This window comes from Phaseolus vulgaris, chromosome 7, assembly GCF_051622355.1.
Source record: "Phaseolus vulgaris cultivar YP4 chromosome 7, ASM5162235v1, whole genome shotgun sequence".
Lineage (NCBI taxonomy): Eukaryota > Viridiplantae > Streptophyta > Magnoliopsida > Fabales > Fabaceae > Phaseolus > Phaseolus vulgaris.
The window spans coordinates 10,588,844-10,604,872 of record NC_143504.1 but is presented as its reverse complement, the minus strand read 5'-3'; the positions used below and the strand labels follow the sequence as shown (position 1 = coordinate 10,604,872).

General features: G+C 27.4%; 1 protein-coding gene across 1 annotated transcript; it reads right to left on the bottom strand.

Moving 5' to 3' along the window:
- Window positions 1-7,182: 7,182 nt before the first annotated feature.
- LOC137828859 (phenylalanine ammonia-lyase 2) lies at window positions 7,183-10,583 on the bottom strand. Its single transcript, XM_068635596.2, has 2 exons — window positions 10,106-10,583; window positions 7,183-9,160 (listed from the first exon to the last, which is right to left on the bottom strand). The coding sequence occupies exons 1-2, from the start codon at window positions 10,477-10,479 to the stop codon at window positions 7,429-7,431; spliced, it is 2,106 nt and encodes a 701-aa protein (XP_068491697.2). The 5' UTR covers window positions 10,480-10,583; the 3' UTR covers window positions 7,183-7,428.
- Window positions 10,584-16,029: the final 5,446 nt, after the last annotated feature.

Below are 16,029 nucleotides of genomic sequence, written 5' to 3'. Positions count from 1 at the left end.
CTTAACAATGAACAAATTCATTATTCAAAAATATTTATTAAATAAAACAATTTTTTTAAATCAAAAAAAATATTTAAAGGCTTTATTTATTGATACATGCGTGTTTTCCATATATCTGATAGCAATCAACTCATAAATTTACAGATTGTACTTTTTTAGATTGAGTCTGACTTACTTGATTTTGTATTTTTTCAGATACACGTGGCTAATGTAATCTCTCTTACACAGTTCTCAAAATATTCATTCCTCTTCCCTATCAGATTTGGTAGATATAGATAATCATTTCAACATTAAACATTAATAGTTTAAATTTAAATTTCGCTTCCCAACAATCATTTCTTTATATAATTAAAATTTAATTCATTTTCAATATTATTTAAATTTAACTTTATTCTTATTATAATTAAATATTAAAAAATTTATATACATAATATATAATGTTATATATATATATTATATAATTACGTATTCTATATTATTATATTGTAGTATGTCTGTTATAATTCAGTTTAATTGTTATTTTTAATATTATTAAATGATTATTAATTAATTAATGATGTACTTGAAATGAAAGAGACACTAGACAAACCAAAGGTCATAACATTGCGGTGTTTTTTATTATTCACAACCGTACTCATTTCTACTTAAATCTTCTATAAAATATCCTCCTTTGTTACTTTCTTTTTGGTGCTCTACTACTTTCTTTGTGGTGGTTTCTCTATTATTCTTTTTCTCTCCTACTGAGTTCTTGGTGTTTTCTCCACTACTCATTTAATGGCGCCCAGTGCTGAAGAAATCATTAGACTTCAAACAAGAGGAGTCTTTTGGTGCATGAACAGCCATGGTGAAGTATGTATATTTATCTTTTTTTCCAAAATTTCTTCTTTTCAACATTTTCTTCATTTCCTGACATTTTTTTTCTTTATTTCATAAAAAATAGCTTGGTTATGTATATCGGGCTTTCGCCATCGAGTTTCAAAAAGAACTGGGAAAGGAGTGGACCCTGGCTGATTCAGAAGGAAACGTCCATATAGGGGAATATAACGAAAATTTATTGTCGCTGGAAATATTGAGTGGATGGTTTAATTTATTTGATTTTTATGGTTTCATAGATGATAACTACATTTTATTCCATTATGTGGGTCACAACGCCTTCCATATAACTGTTTATATGGATGACGTCCCTCAGAGTGGAGTAAATCGTTATTTGGAAGAAATTGAAGGGAAGGAACCCTTAAGCATTGGTCCCTTTGATCATTTTTCCATAAAGTTGTCTCGATTAAGTATCAAACTCAGTTATCTGGTTAGTATAAAATTGATTTATTTAAAAATGTTTTGTATTGTATTCTACTTCATTTCTATTTTCTTATTATTTCGATATTGTTGTAGGATCTTCCTGCTAAATCTTCACAATATATTCGACAAGGGAGATTCAATAAGGTTACTCTGCATGGTCTACTAATGGATGTGGAATGCAAGGTCTTGAAAGGGAAGCCTCCTTCTAGACGGATTAAACTTGGAAAAGGGTGGAAGAATTTCTGTAGTCTTCATTCTTTTCGTGAAGGAGACAAGATTATCTTTGAATGTGATACGAGAAATCCTTCTTCTCATATCAGGGTTTTGTTACTTACTTCTATTCACAGTTTAAGTTATCCTGCATAATTTCTTTTATTATTCTCATAGCATAATAGTTACCAGTGACTAAGAAAGCTCATACATATTTATGTTTCTGCTTGGACTTTTTTGGAAAACTGAACAGTTAGGTACTCTTTATGTTTATATTATATTCACTGTATGTTTCTGTTTAGTAGTGTTCATATTCTATTTGTTCCTTTGTTTATTACAAATTTGTTTCATTATCTGGTATATTTATAATAGGTTGGCATTATTACATATGCATTATTGCCAGTATATTAAAGTCATAAAAATCTTTGATCATATTTTTTATTATATATATTTTGTGTTAATATTAGAGAATGCTTATATTCGTTTTATTCTTTGTATACGGTCTATTATTAATTAGTCATTCAAGTATTAATTAGTCATTCAAATATTAATTGTTGCTTTTTTTATATAGAAACCTGATGATGTATATATGTTTATTATTGTTGTATGGTTTTTAAGATCTTTAGTTATTTATATAATAGTATTTCATTATGTTTTAGTTGTATTATATTACATTACATTTTAATTTAATTTATATCATAAAAGGTGAATTCATAATTTAATATGATTTTGCCTACAGTCTGTTTCTTGAAGAAACACACATTTACGGATAGTTTTTTGTAATAATTGTACTTGGTATAATCTCCTGAATTCTATTTTTTAATTGCAAAGATTTTTTGGAGAGTTTTTTTGCAGATTAAATTACAGTTTGAAGATAGCATGAGGTTGGTGAAGAGGACTTCACCATAAATACGTAATGGATACATAGTATTAGATAATTGTTTATATAATAATGTATTTGTTCAAATTATTTTATTGTATTGATATTGTATTGTAATGTATTTATTATGGCAAAAATATATTCATGAATTTTTAATTATTTATGTTATATTATATTATATTAAATTCATTAATATACTAAAAGTATATAAATTTATACTATTGCAATATATTTAATTTCACATCAACTTAATAATTTATATATGTCTAAATAAATTTATTATTTTTAATATTAATATTTAAATATAAAAAATTTGAAAAATTCACGTGCGTTGCACGGGTCAACGTACTAGTATGTTGTATATACATGAGTTCACTCTGAATATAATTTCTATTCAACGTTTTATAACTGCCTTAAATTGTCAACCTATTTTTACACATAATATTTGTCAGATATAGGAGAAGAGTTCATTGAATATAGGAGAAGAGTTCATTGAACACAATTGGGCAAGCTAAGATACAAAACACTTTCTATCATATCTCTATTGATAGTAAAGAAAGTGTAGTCTCTTATATACATCACAATGAATCTTTTAAACACATTCGTGATTTGGACATTTGACATTATAGGTTGAGTCATCCATCGAACAAGTTTTTAGAATGTTTAGCTAAAAACTACTCTGATATACGTTATGATAAAAGAATCATTTGCATTCCCTATCACTTAGTTAAGCAGCACAAGTTGCCTTTTATTCTTAGTAAAACTAATAGTTTGAGTGTTTTTTTATCTTGATCACCTGGATATTTGGGCACCGTTTGGTACTCCTTTTGTACATGGCCATAAAGTGTTTTTTACTATTGTTGATGACTTTAGTAAGCATATTTGGGCTTATTTGATGAAAAGCAAAAGTGAGACCAAACATCAATTTAATAAAGAGATAAAAGTCATTAGAACTGACAACAGGCAGGAGTTTTGTTGGAAATAATTTTATGACAAGCATGGTATGGTACACCAAACCACATGCATAGAAGAACCTTCTCCAATAATGCTATTTATGACTTTAGTCTTGAAAGATTGAATGATTTCTACGATTTGCTACAATTGTTCAGCACCCATAGTTTTTACTATTTGATCATTAAAGATTTTATCTTGTGCAAATCTCTCACTTCCAGTTTCATATTCCTCATCTTTCTCAACAACATTAACAATATGATTGTTTTTCTGTTTCATCCATGGTGGATAGTTGTGCTCTGAATAAAACTCATCAACAGTGTGATTCATCTTGTTACTAAAGGAACATTTTTAGCCATAATTCTTTCCCTTTCCTCTTCCATTGTTTAGCCATTCAAAATATGTATTACAATTCTTAGGATTTATTCTTTGAATTTTTTGATTGACATTATTAATCTTGATTTTGGATTCAATACACAATCTTATTCAACTGCCTTTTTTGCTGTAGAATCAAAGAAAAAACACGGTTAATATCTGGAAGAAGTTCCATTAATAAATATTGCATTTTAACATTATTGTAACTTTCTCCTAATCCCTTCAAGAAGCAGATGACCCATTCAAAATCTCTGTAGTCAGCAATAATCCCGAGTGAGCTACAGTTACACTTCACGTTACAAACACACGTTGGCAAGGTTCACAGATAATCCAATTCTTCCCTCTAGATTTTAGAATTCGTATCGTAGTTTGTTATGTTTCTTTGTCCTTGTTTAATAAAGTTGATTTCTTGGATAAGGTCTGATACACGAAAGTGATTGATTTTTGAAAATATTTCTATACATCGTGCTTTAAGCTATTTGTGTGGATAGAGTGTGTGTGATCCATGAGATGACCATGACGTTGCATCTCTCGCAAGCTTTGTAAATATCTTCATTGTACAAAGGTTCTTGAATATTTCCATCAAAAAACATGAATTTATTCTTTAATAATAACGCACGCTTCATGGCTCTATTCCAAGAGTGATAATTTGATCCAAGTAGTTAAGGTGTAATGAGAATCATTCTTGTGTTCTCTCCTAGATGCAGGTAATAGACACTTGTGGGATTCTACTAAAGTTCCGAAAAAAAAAACAAGAAGAAAAGAAACATAAATGAAGAAAAAGTTAAAAGAAACCAGTGACAATGGAGTAGAGTGGGCTAACCAATATATGTATCAAGAAAGAAAAAGAAGATACAATGCACATGTAGAGAAAAGGTAAATTGTACGAATTTTATTATGGTTTTCTTATATCTAAACAAAGGTGCCTAACCAATATATGTATCAGAGAAACAAGAGGAGAAACGAGAAACGTCTGATGCACCTGGTGCATCTAATGCACCTGGATCGTCTGATGCACTTGCATCGCCTATTGTGACACATGGATTTGTCTAATGCAAAAATGAGAAACTACAAAACAACTAACATCAACATGATCCATAACATGGATATGAAACCTAAGTTGATATAAAAACCCTAGCAAAATAAAAGAGGTTTTTTTAACCTTTGTTAAATTTCAAAGGTTTCTTTTAAAACCTCAGTAAAATAACGAATGTGTTTTTTAAAATTTGTTAAATTCTAAAGGTTTATTCTAAATCCTCAACAAAATAACGGAAGTTTTTTTAACTTTCATTAAATTTCAAAAGTTTATTCTAAAACATCAACAAAATTTCTAAAACCTTAGCAAAATAACAGAGGTTATTTTAATGTTCGTTAAATTCAAAAGATTTTTTTTATAAAATCTCAACAAAGTAACGGAGGTTTTTTTAACCTTCGTTAAAGATTTATTGTAGAACCTCAATAAAATCACTCCAGATTTTTCAAACTTCAATAAATAAATATAATTAAATTTATTTATAAATAAATAATTAAAAAGTACAAAGTTTTAATATATTTTATAACTAAATTCTCTAAAATTTTGAAAGTGTATTACAAATAAGTTTTCTAAAGTTTCAAAAATTTATTTTAAAAACTCAGCAAAATAACCTTGGATAATAAGTATATCAACAACTAATCTTGGATCATAAGTATTTCAATAGCATTTGCATATTTTTTATGATTAAATGGTAGTCGATTTATATAATTCCTAGTTTTTTTTACGAGCTCATACTTCAAAAAAATTGACTTATTTTGTTTTAACTTTTAATGTACGTATATTTTATGTGCAATTTTAGTTTTAGTTATAATTGTTAATATTTAATTCTCATACTTTTGAAATATTTTAAATTAAGGTCTTTATATTAAAATGCATATAATAATTAATTCATTGTGAAAGTGAGAAGTGATAAATTTAATTTCTCCTTGCAATATGTTCTTGCAATCTTTAACCAAAAACACACATTGTTTTGAAGCCCACATATGATAGATAATGTAATTATTTAGGATATATAAAGCAGTGATAAACACCCGTTGTTGCCGAGTTAGGTAGTAGTGACTTGTGACCCAAGTTGGGGCAGTAAGGTGATGGAAAAAAAATATTGGAGTAAGAAGAACATAGTGCCTTATTTAATGTTTCTTCTCCTTAGATATAATAAACATAAGTGTGACTGAATTGTGATTCCTTGTTAGGACTGTCGTCGGCGACCATTGAGCCTGTGCCAGAGAGCAGTGTGTCTATGGTGGGAGAGAGAAGTCAGGAGGATCATTAGAGATGGTGAAAAATGGGATTGAAGGTTATTTAAAACGGCAAGTCATTTTACGAAACTCTTGGTATTTTACTGAGGTTTTTAAATTCATGGTATTTTACGGAGGTTTTTAAATCCATAATATTTAACTGAGATTCTGGAGAACACATTCCCCAAAGATGTTTTAGCAAGAGAAACTGCAACCCTGGATAAATGACTTAATAGAGGTTTTAACCATAGATAATGTAAAAATAAACTCCATTAAAACATTTTTTCTTGTAATGACTTAAGATATATTTTAATAAAAAATAAATAAATAAAGTATAAGATATGTGTATATTCATTCTTTTAATATTAAAACTGCTTTTATAATAAAATGATATAGATTTGATTGATATTTGTATATTCATTCTTTTAATATTAAAAATTATTTTATAATAAAATAATGAAATTATCAGTTTTAAAAGTGTTGACATAAAAGTATCACGATTAATATAGCATAGGAGAAGAACTAATAAAATTAAAATGAAATAAACTAAAAAACAAATATAAGCTTCACTGATACACAGTTTTACAATATTATTTAATTAAAAATGTATTATAATAAATTTTAAGATACTTATTTTTTCGTAGTTTATTATTTTCAACCAATTTTTTAATTACATTTTTAATTTATAAAACTAAAATATTGATATTATATTATTGTTATTTAATTTTTAAATTTTTATTAACTATTATTGTATTAAAAAATAATTAAATTAGTATCAAAATTTATTTAAATTCACAAAAAAATAAGTAATCTTTATGTTGCACTTTAACTTTTAAACCTTGTTTGTCTATATCAAAGAATAAATCTAGGTTGTATATTTCTATTAATTTTGTGTACAAGAATTTTATTTCTAATACATGGATGAAATCTTATTAATCAAATGGTTAGATGTTAGTTATATGCAAATAGAAAACATATATTAAATCAAGGAATAAAATCATGTCATCACATACATCATAGAAAATTTAAAATAATTTTTTCTTCTTCTTAAATATAAGAATGAGAAGGTAGCATCATTTTACCATATTGGTAAAGGTATTCCATTCCACTACTTTACACACTTCAATATAGGATCAATAAATTTTTCTTCACACAATAGAACAAATATCTTATTACATTCCTTACCACATAATCCTGACTTTATCACCAGTTAGTAAAGTTTTATTTTTCTTAAATATAAGAATGAGAAGTGTAGCACCGTTTTACCGAATTGGTAAAGGTATTTCATTCCACTCCTTTACATAATTCAACATAGGATCAATAAATTATCCTTCACACAATGCAACAAACACCTTATGATATTCATCATCAAGTGACTTGACTTTCTCACCAGTCACTAAAGTTTTTCTCTCTCTTAAATATAAGAATGAGAAGGTAACACCATTTTACCATATCGGTAAAGGTGTTCCATTCCACTCCTTTACACAATTCAACATAGGATCAATAAATTTTCCTTCACATAACGCAACAAACACCTTATTACATTCCTCACCAGGTGACCTGCCTTTCTCACCAGTGAGTAAAGTTGTACCCAAAGTTTCTCTCACAAACTTATATAATGAGTAAGATCTGCATTCCTTAATTCGGTTAGGAATACCATGATTTCCATTCTCAATTTCAATCCTAGCACTTTCCACTTCTTTGGGCAAACGAACTTTGAGCTCTTCCTCAAAAGCACTTATCTTTTGGAAACTTGCCACTTTTTCGCCATTTTGTAATGCATGATCAATTAGGATTGACCTCAATTTTTTCATCAAAGGATAACTTGTCCTACAAGGGTCATCAATGTAAGAAAAAACATACTCACCATCCACAATTTTAAGCAAGTCCTCATACAATCCAAAATGGTGTGACTCATGCTTAATGTCAACTCTGAAAACTTCCTTTGCTACTTGACTCACAACATTTTTAACAGTGTTCTTCAAGTTTTCCTCTAAATGCCTTAGGTCAATAGCTTGACATAATGCAACTAAATAAGTGGAACACATGAGCTTTAAAATGTCTAATGCTTCAGCTGTCTTTCTTGCAGAAATTAAGCCTAATGAGTTTACCCCTTGGTTATGTTGCTCGGCACTTTGCACATGATTGGTGACAGGATTTGCCATGTATTGAAGTTCTGAACAATAGGATGCCATTGCAATTTCTGCCCCTTTGAGACCATAATCCAAGCTTGGGTTGTGACTAGCAGCTAAACTTGAAGGCAAACCATTATTGTATAAGTCATTCACAAGTTCAGTGAATTGGGCAAACATTAGTCTTCCAATTGATGCAATGGCCAAACGAGTGTTATCCATTGAAACACCGATTGGGGTACCTTGAAAATTACCACAGTGAAGTGCCTTATTCCTTGAAACATCAACCAAGGGGTTATCACTTACAGAGTTGATCTCCCTTTCAATCATCTTTGTTGCATGCCTAATTACTTCAATCTGAGGTCCAAGCCATTGAGGTGATGTTCTAAGAGCATACCTATCTTGTTTAAGCTTTTGAAGTGGATCAATTTCATGCAACCTTTGTGCTGCCTTAACAAATGAACTTCCATCCAATATGTGCTCCATTATGGCTGCAGCCTCAATTTGGCCAGGGTGATGCTTCAATTTATGAATTAAGTGATCTGTAAATTCTGGTTTTCCATGCATAACTTCAACAAAAATTGCAACCAAGACTTCTGAGAGAACGACAAGTAAGTTTGCCTCAAAAAGAACCATAGATGCTAAGCCAGATCCCACTGTAGTACCATTTACTAATGCCAAACCCTCTTTAGGTTGCAACTCAAAGAAACCACCATCGATTCCTGCTAATTGAAAGGCCTCTTTAGCATTGAGAACTTCTCCATTAGGTCCAATGGATTTGGAGTTTGGCCTTCCAATTAAGAGACCAACAACATATGATAAGGGAATTATATCACCTGATGCAGTGAGTGAGCCACGTAGTGGGAGACAAGGAGTTATGTTATGGTTTAAAAACTTGGTTATGACCTCCATGATTTCAAATCTTATGCCTGAGTATCCTTGAAGTAAGGTGTTGGTCCTAACCAACATGGATGCTCTAGTAATTGAGTGAGGTAAAGTGTGAGAGGTTTCTTTATCATTGCCAAAAATACCAGCATTCAAAAATCTGTTACAACAAAATTCCTATCAAGTGTCACCGTTAAATTTATCAAAATAACAACAATCTACATAATAAGTAATAAACACACATATATAAAAATGTGTCCACTAAGTCGCATAAATAATAAACAAGTTTTAAAATTCCATAATTATTCTTTTCTGTGTCATTTAATCTAATAATTTAATAATATTTGATTTATTTTCTATCAACTTTATGTACACAAACATATATTTTTCTATTAGTTTCCTTTTTGTTTTTCATATAAAAAGAATTTGGTGTATAAATAAATGATGATAATTATTTATGTCTTCTACTAATAGTTAGTAGAGACTATTTTATCTTTTTTTTTCCTTTTTTGTATTTAGAAAATAGTGTTGTATATATTTTTGTCCTCAAATGTTATTTTACTTTTTTTCTTCATTTAATATGTTTCTCTAAGATGTGTAAACACTAAAAAAAATCATTAAATATAAACTAATTTGAAAAATAAAAAATAATTTATTTTTAACTAAATTAGATATTATTTTAAAGACTAAAAAAATTATTGATATCTAAACTAATTTCTATTGTTAATAAAATTTATAAATTAGTTTTTAATTGGTACTAATTAGTCATCAAGGTTTTAACTACCAATCAATTTAGATGTTAAAAGTTAGTAGTTAAAACTTGACAACTAATTAGATATAAATCTAGAAACTAATGTATAAATTTTTTTAATAATTAAAATATACTAATAATTTTTTTAATTTATAAAATAATATCTAATTTAGTTAATATAATAATTAATTATTTTTATCTTTAAAATTAGTTTTCATTTAATTATTTTTTTTTAATGTCCAATTTTATTTAAGAAAATGATATCCTTTTTATTTACACTTAAGAGTATGCTTATTAAATTTGTATAGAAAGATTTATGTAAAGAAAGTAATGTAGAATTAAGGAAAGAATGACCTGATGAGTTCGTTTTGGAGAGCAACACCTTGGTTGGTTCTCCTGTAGGAGGTTCCACCAAAGCCTGTGGTGATCCCATACGTATCAACGCCGTTCGCCAAACTATCACTCACCCAATCACTGCTGCCTTTTACACCATCTCGGGTTTCCTCCGCCAGCTCCACCTTCACGCCGCCGTTTGCAACCGCGGCGACCTGAGACACGGTGAGTGTCATCCCACCTACCCTGACGACGGGGTTACGATATTCCTCCACCATGCGCTTCACCTCCTCAAGGTGGCTACCTCTCAAAGCATCCGCAGCCATGCCCCAGTTAAGTGGGTCATAGTTAGTGTTACCATTGCCATTCTTGCCGTTTTCCTTTGAATATTCCATCTTCAGAAAGAGTGATGGGAGAGATCAAATTTGTGGATTGCACAATGTGGGATTTTGGTGAGTACAGAAAGAAACAATGGGAGGTATATATAGAGAGGCTGGTGATGGAGGCATTGTGACTTCTGCATTTTATTTACTCATTCATTAAAAAGATAACTCATATTATAAAATTAATTACTGATCAATCTACCAATTTTCATTGGCTTTGTGATGATAATGGGTTAGGTTGGATAAAGGAACCAAATTTTCTGAAATTAGTGAAAAAAAATATTCTATATTACCGTCAATTTGCAGATTAATTAATTGAGAACTTCTTCATTGTGTAACTTTTCTCCCTTAAATGGCAGCAGCATGAGCATGTTTGTGATTATGGACATTGAATTGGGTTGCTCTTTTAACCGTTTTTGCATGAACGTAGCTTTTATTCCTTTTCTTTTAACTTCTCACACTATTAGATCATAGTTTTTTCAAGGAAGTGACACATGTCAGTCCAGGATATATAGGAAACAGATTTCAGGGGCTTCTACTCTTTTCTACTTCAACAATAAATCACTACGTCCAAACAAAACTTTAAACTCACTGTTACTTTATTTTCTCTTTGTCTTTTTTTTTTCTTCAACGGCAAATCACTGGATCCAGACAAAACAATAATAAAACTGACTATTACTTCATTTTTTTTCTTTCTTGTGTTCAATCATAGCATTTGATTGAAAATTTTAAAATAACTAAAATTTGAAATAATTTGAGAATAACTAAAAGTTTAAAATAAAGTTTTAGAAAGTTAAAATATATATATTTTAAATTATTATTTTTATTAAAATTTTTATGTTAGACATTATTATACAACTTCACATCTTAACTAGATTGTAATATTTCAAGTAATAATAATGTTATCATATAAAAAAATTATTAAAAAAAATATAAAAAAATATGAAAAGATTCAATCGAAACTTATATGTTAATCAAATCGAAACTTATATGTTAACCAAAACTATATAGGTAGATTATATTTTTTATAAATAATTTTAAAATTTTAAAAAATGAAATGAGTAGAGACAGAATTAGCTGATCCCTTAACAAATCGATCTCCACTTATGAATAATCATCGTCATTATTTTATTTTCCTCTCACTTTCAAGTTTGTGTCTCCTTTTCATCATTACTATTTCTTTTTGTCATCATATTTTCTTTTTGCTAACGACGACTTCAACGTAATTTTTCTAAATAATTATTTAAACATTTTTATATGAATCAAATTTTCATTGTCAAAAAATAATACGAAGAGTTTAAGTTGTTATAAGATTATAGGCAAATGGGGAAATGTAGGAGATTTTAAATCCAATAGATATAAAGATATGTTTATAGTATATAAATATTTACAAATTTTTTTCCTAAATTAATTTTATAAAATTGAATTAAATTTAAAGTTTATGTTTTAATATAGTATCAAAGTTTTTTTAAGAACTTATTTCATTATCAAACTTTGTTGATATTATTAGTAGATATATTTATAAATATACATTCATAATATACAAATAGATATAAACCTCATCTTATAAACTAATTTTTTAAAAGTTAAATTAAAATTAAAGTTGACCTCTTAATAAAAAAAAAAATATATATATATATATATATTTATAAATATAAACCTCACTAGTTTGTAAACCGTCCTTAATAAAGAAATATTAAGGAAAGGAGGAATAAGAATGGCGGTCTGGTTTGATCGTGTGAATATCAATCTGTAAAAGTGAATTAATTTTAAATTAAATTGATTTTAAATTAAATTGATTTTAAACTTATTTTAAAAGTTAGAATTTGTTTAAATCACTAGTGCTAATCTGCAATGTCAATTTTGAACTAGTTTCTGATCGATTTGACCGGTTGACACACGTCATGAAAATATTTAGTAAAATTATTGACTTTTTTTGTAGATGCTAAAAGGTATATAAGTTGCCCTTCTATCAAATAAACAATTGACAAAATTAGAAAATAAAATTGTTGAGGGAAAGTGTCGGTGGAGAAAACAAATAAATTTGTGATTCTAAGACATAGGATTACAAATGATTAAATCGAGGTTGCTTTTATCATCATAAAAGTAAAAGCGTACAAAAAATCTAATTTGACAACATTGCTTATTTTTACATTGATGTAATCTATTAAAGATCCATTTATATAAATTTGATTTTTATTTTGATCCATATTTTATCCATTTTTTAAATTAAATTTCTATTTTATTTAAATAAATTTTAAAAATTAAAAAATTCAAATTTTCAATCCAAATTTATTCTCTCCCCACAACTCTCTAGTGAAGCATTTTTGCACTAATGCATTATTGATCAACCCTGTATTTGCTTCATTGTTATATTAGGTTTACCTCATAGACCCATTTGATGCACTACAACATGGGCCACTGCATTGCACCTAAAACCGAATCTTTTGATACCTTTTCAGTCCTCATTCTTGCAAACTATTGATGCCTATGTACATGGATTATCTAAGGATCCTAATTCGATCAACTTTATAAAAAAAAATTAACTTCAAAAATCATCTACAAAATGTATAAAGTATATTTTTCAAATAAATAACTTATTATATGTATAGTGTAATTTATTCAATATAGAATATAATAACATCATCACAAGTCATGATTACTAACTAGTTAGTTAGAAATTATTTTTCTCTTACTTTATTTTATTATCTTCGAATTATTTACGTTTGCAAATTTAAAAACACTAAGCTAAAACACTACAAGAAACAATGATTTTATCGATGGTTTATTTTTACATTATTCAGTATTAAAACTTATATTAAGTCATTTATCTAAGATTACAGTTTTCTCCGCTAAACCATTCCTAGATAACGTCATCTTTGGGTTATTTTAAACCTGAGAAAAAAAAGTCTTTCAAAACCCCTGTTAAATACCATGTGTTTAAGAACCTCTGTAAAATTCTATGAGTTTCAAATTTTCTATAAAATGATTTGTCATTTGAAATAACCTTCAACCTCATTTTTCACCATCTTTAATAATCCTCCTGACTTTTCTCTTCCACTGTAGACACACTACTCTCCGGCATAGGCTCAAAGATCGACGACGACAATCCTAGCAAGGTCACAATTCAGCCACACTTATTTCTATTATATCTAAGGAAAATAAACACTAAATAAGGCACTATCTTCTTCTTACTCCAATATTGCTTCTTCCATCACCTTATATATCCTAAATAATTGTGTTATCTATCATATGTAGGCTTCAAAACCATGTGTGTTTTTGGCTAAAGATTGCAAGAACATATTGCGAAGAGAAATTAATTTTATTACTTCTCACTTTCACAGTGAATTAATTATGAGATGCATTTAAAATAAAAACCTTGATTTAAAATTTCAAAATTATGAGAATTAAATATTAAAAATTATAACTAAAACTAAAATTATAAAAAAATTAAAACAAAATAAGTTAGGTTTTTTTGAAGTATGAGCTCATAACAAAAAGAGTTTTTGACAATAAAGTTCAATATTTTTTTTTAGTGTTAATTTTTTATATTACTAAAATATAATTTTATTATTTTTCTTTAATATTTATATAATATTAATTTTTTTACATATTATTATATTAATATTATGTTAGTTTTTAAAAAAAATATGAATTTAAATTTAGAATCTAATTTTTTTTTATAAAAATATGAATTTGCATTGGATTTAAATTTATAAATATCCAAATTATTTTTATAAAAAATATAGATTTAGATTTAAAATTCAATCTAAATATTTGAATTTGAATTTAAAAATCTAAATTACTTTTATAAAAAATATATGGATTTGGATTTAAAATTTAATCCAAATTGTCAAATCCATGACTACCCTTAGTGGATTAAAGCATAAGGGCTAAAAGGGCTGGGTAGCTTTTTTTTCCCTATGTTTAAAATAATTGTAGTTTGGTTCCACTTCCACATGTTTTTTATGTGAAAGAAACACAAAGCTCTATGATTAAGCACTCAAATCTTCTGAAGATGAAAACAAAATTCTTTTTACCAGAATTTGTTTCTTCAAGTCCTTAATTCCTATATATCTTTATGCGTTAGTGATCTCTAGTCACAGAAACACTCACCAACCCACGTTTTATTTTAACAAAAGTTGTTTTGAGAGCGAAAATAGTGGAATGAGCCTCTTTATGACTCAGAATACCCAATCAAAATTAAACCATTCTTTCAAAATATCATGTCCCGTAAAAGTAAAATACCTTAGAAAATGGCATGATCATTAAACAAAACGAAACAAAAATATAATATCTAATTAAATAAAATTGAATAATATTATAATAAGAAACTCATGTTGAATACCAATAGATTAAAATTTATACTGTTAAAAAATTATTAAGGGATTCATTTTTTTTATAATTTGGGAGTAACAAATTGCCTTCTCCATCCTTAAATTTCATCTTCTGCGCTCTATTGGAAATAGAGAAGAAGGAAGACAAAAGAAAAGAAGCAGAAAAAGTGATAAGAAATATGAAAAGAGGAAAAAAAATTGTTTGGAAGAAATAAATGAAAAGAAATATGATTTATTTGTTTGTTATAATAATAAAATGGGGAAAAAAAATCTTATGATAATCTAATTTGAATATCTCATATTTGATTATCTATAAAAAATATTGAAAAAAATAGTTATTTGTGTAATCCAATCAATTATGTAGAGTTATTTTGTTCACATGTGCAGAAAGTGGTTCTTGTACGTGATTCTTTCTTTTTCTTTTTTTCTTTTCACACATTTGTTTAAATCAACACCACTAATCTCCTCTTCTTCTTCTGCAAATTAGAAGATCTCCTGTGAGATTTCCAACACACCTCACTCACACTGAAACTGTCAATTAGGCTCGAAAATGACTCTAATACCATATTACAAAATGGACTTTAAGTCTAACTCAACTCTATAAAACCGGCTCAATGAGATGAGGTTTGCACCCACTTATATACAAGGAAAGACTCTAATCTCTAGTCGAGAGATCTCCAACAATATAAATTATTTATATTATTATTCACTTGTCTAATGGATAGATATTAGAGGATATTTTAAAATAATAAGGTAATGTAATAAAAAAATATAAAGGAATGCACTTTTTCATGCTCAATACAAAAATTCCTTTCAATTATTTCAGTACTTTTCTTAGTAGTTATTTGACATTTTGTGAAATAGTAATTAATGTCTTTAGAATTTGAAAAATGTGGAATGTGAAATTTTGACTAAAATAATATATTTGAATTTTTTAATAATATATTACATTAAATGTTTACTCAAATAATATATTATACCAAATAATTATTTAAACAGTATGATTTAACGGACAAGTTCAGAATTTCATTTTGAACTAATTTTATATATATATATATATATATATATATATATATAAATGAAGAAAAGATAGTATCAAAATAAAATATTATTTGAAAAATAAATATTTTGAATAAAATTTTAGAAAAAATATATTTTAAAAGTTTTGAAAAGTAATTATATTGAAGAAGAATATTTACAAAAATAAATATATTAAAATAATAAT

Excerpts from the sequence above, each read along its gene's own strand:
- LOC137828859 (XM_068635596.2), bottom strand. The coding sequence starts at position 10,479 with ATGGAATATTCAAAGGAAAACGGCAAGAATGGCAATGGTAACACTAAC. Across the intron at positions 9,161-10,105 it reads CTCCAAAACGAACTCATCAG|ATTTTTGAATGCTGGTATTT; the intron begins GTCATTCTTTCC and ends TTGTTGTAACAG.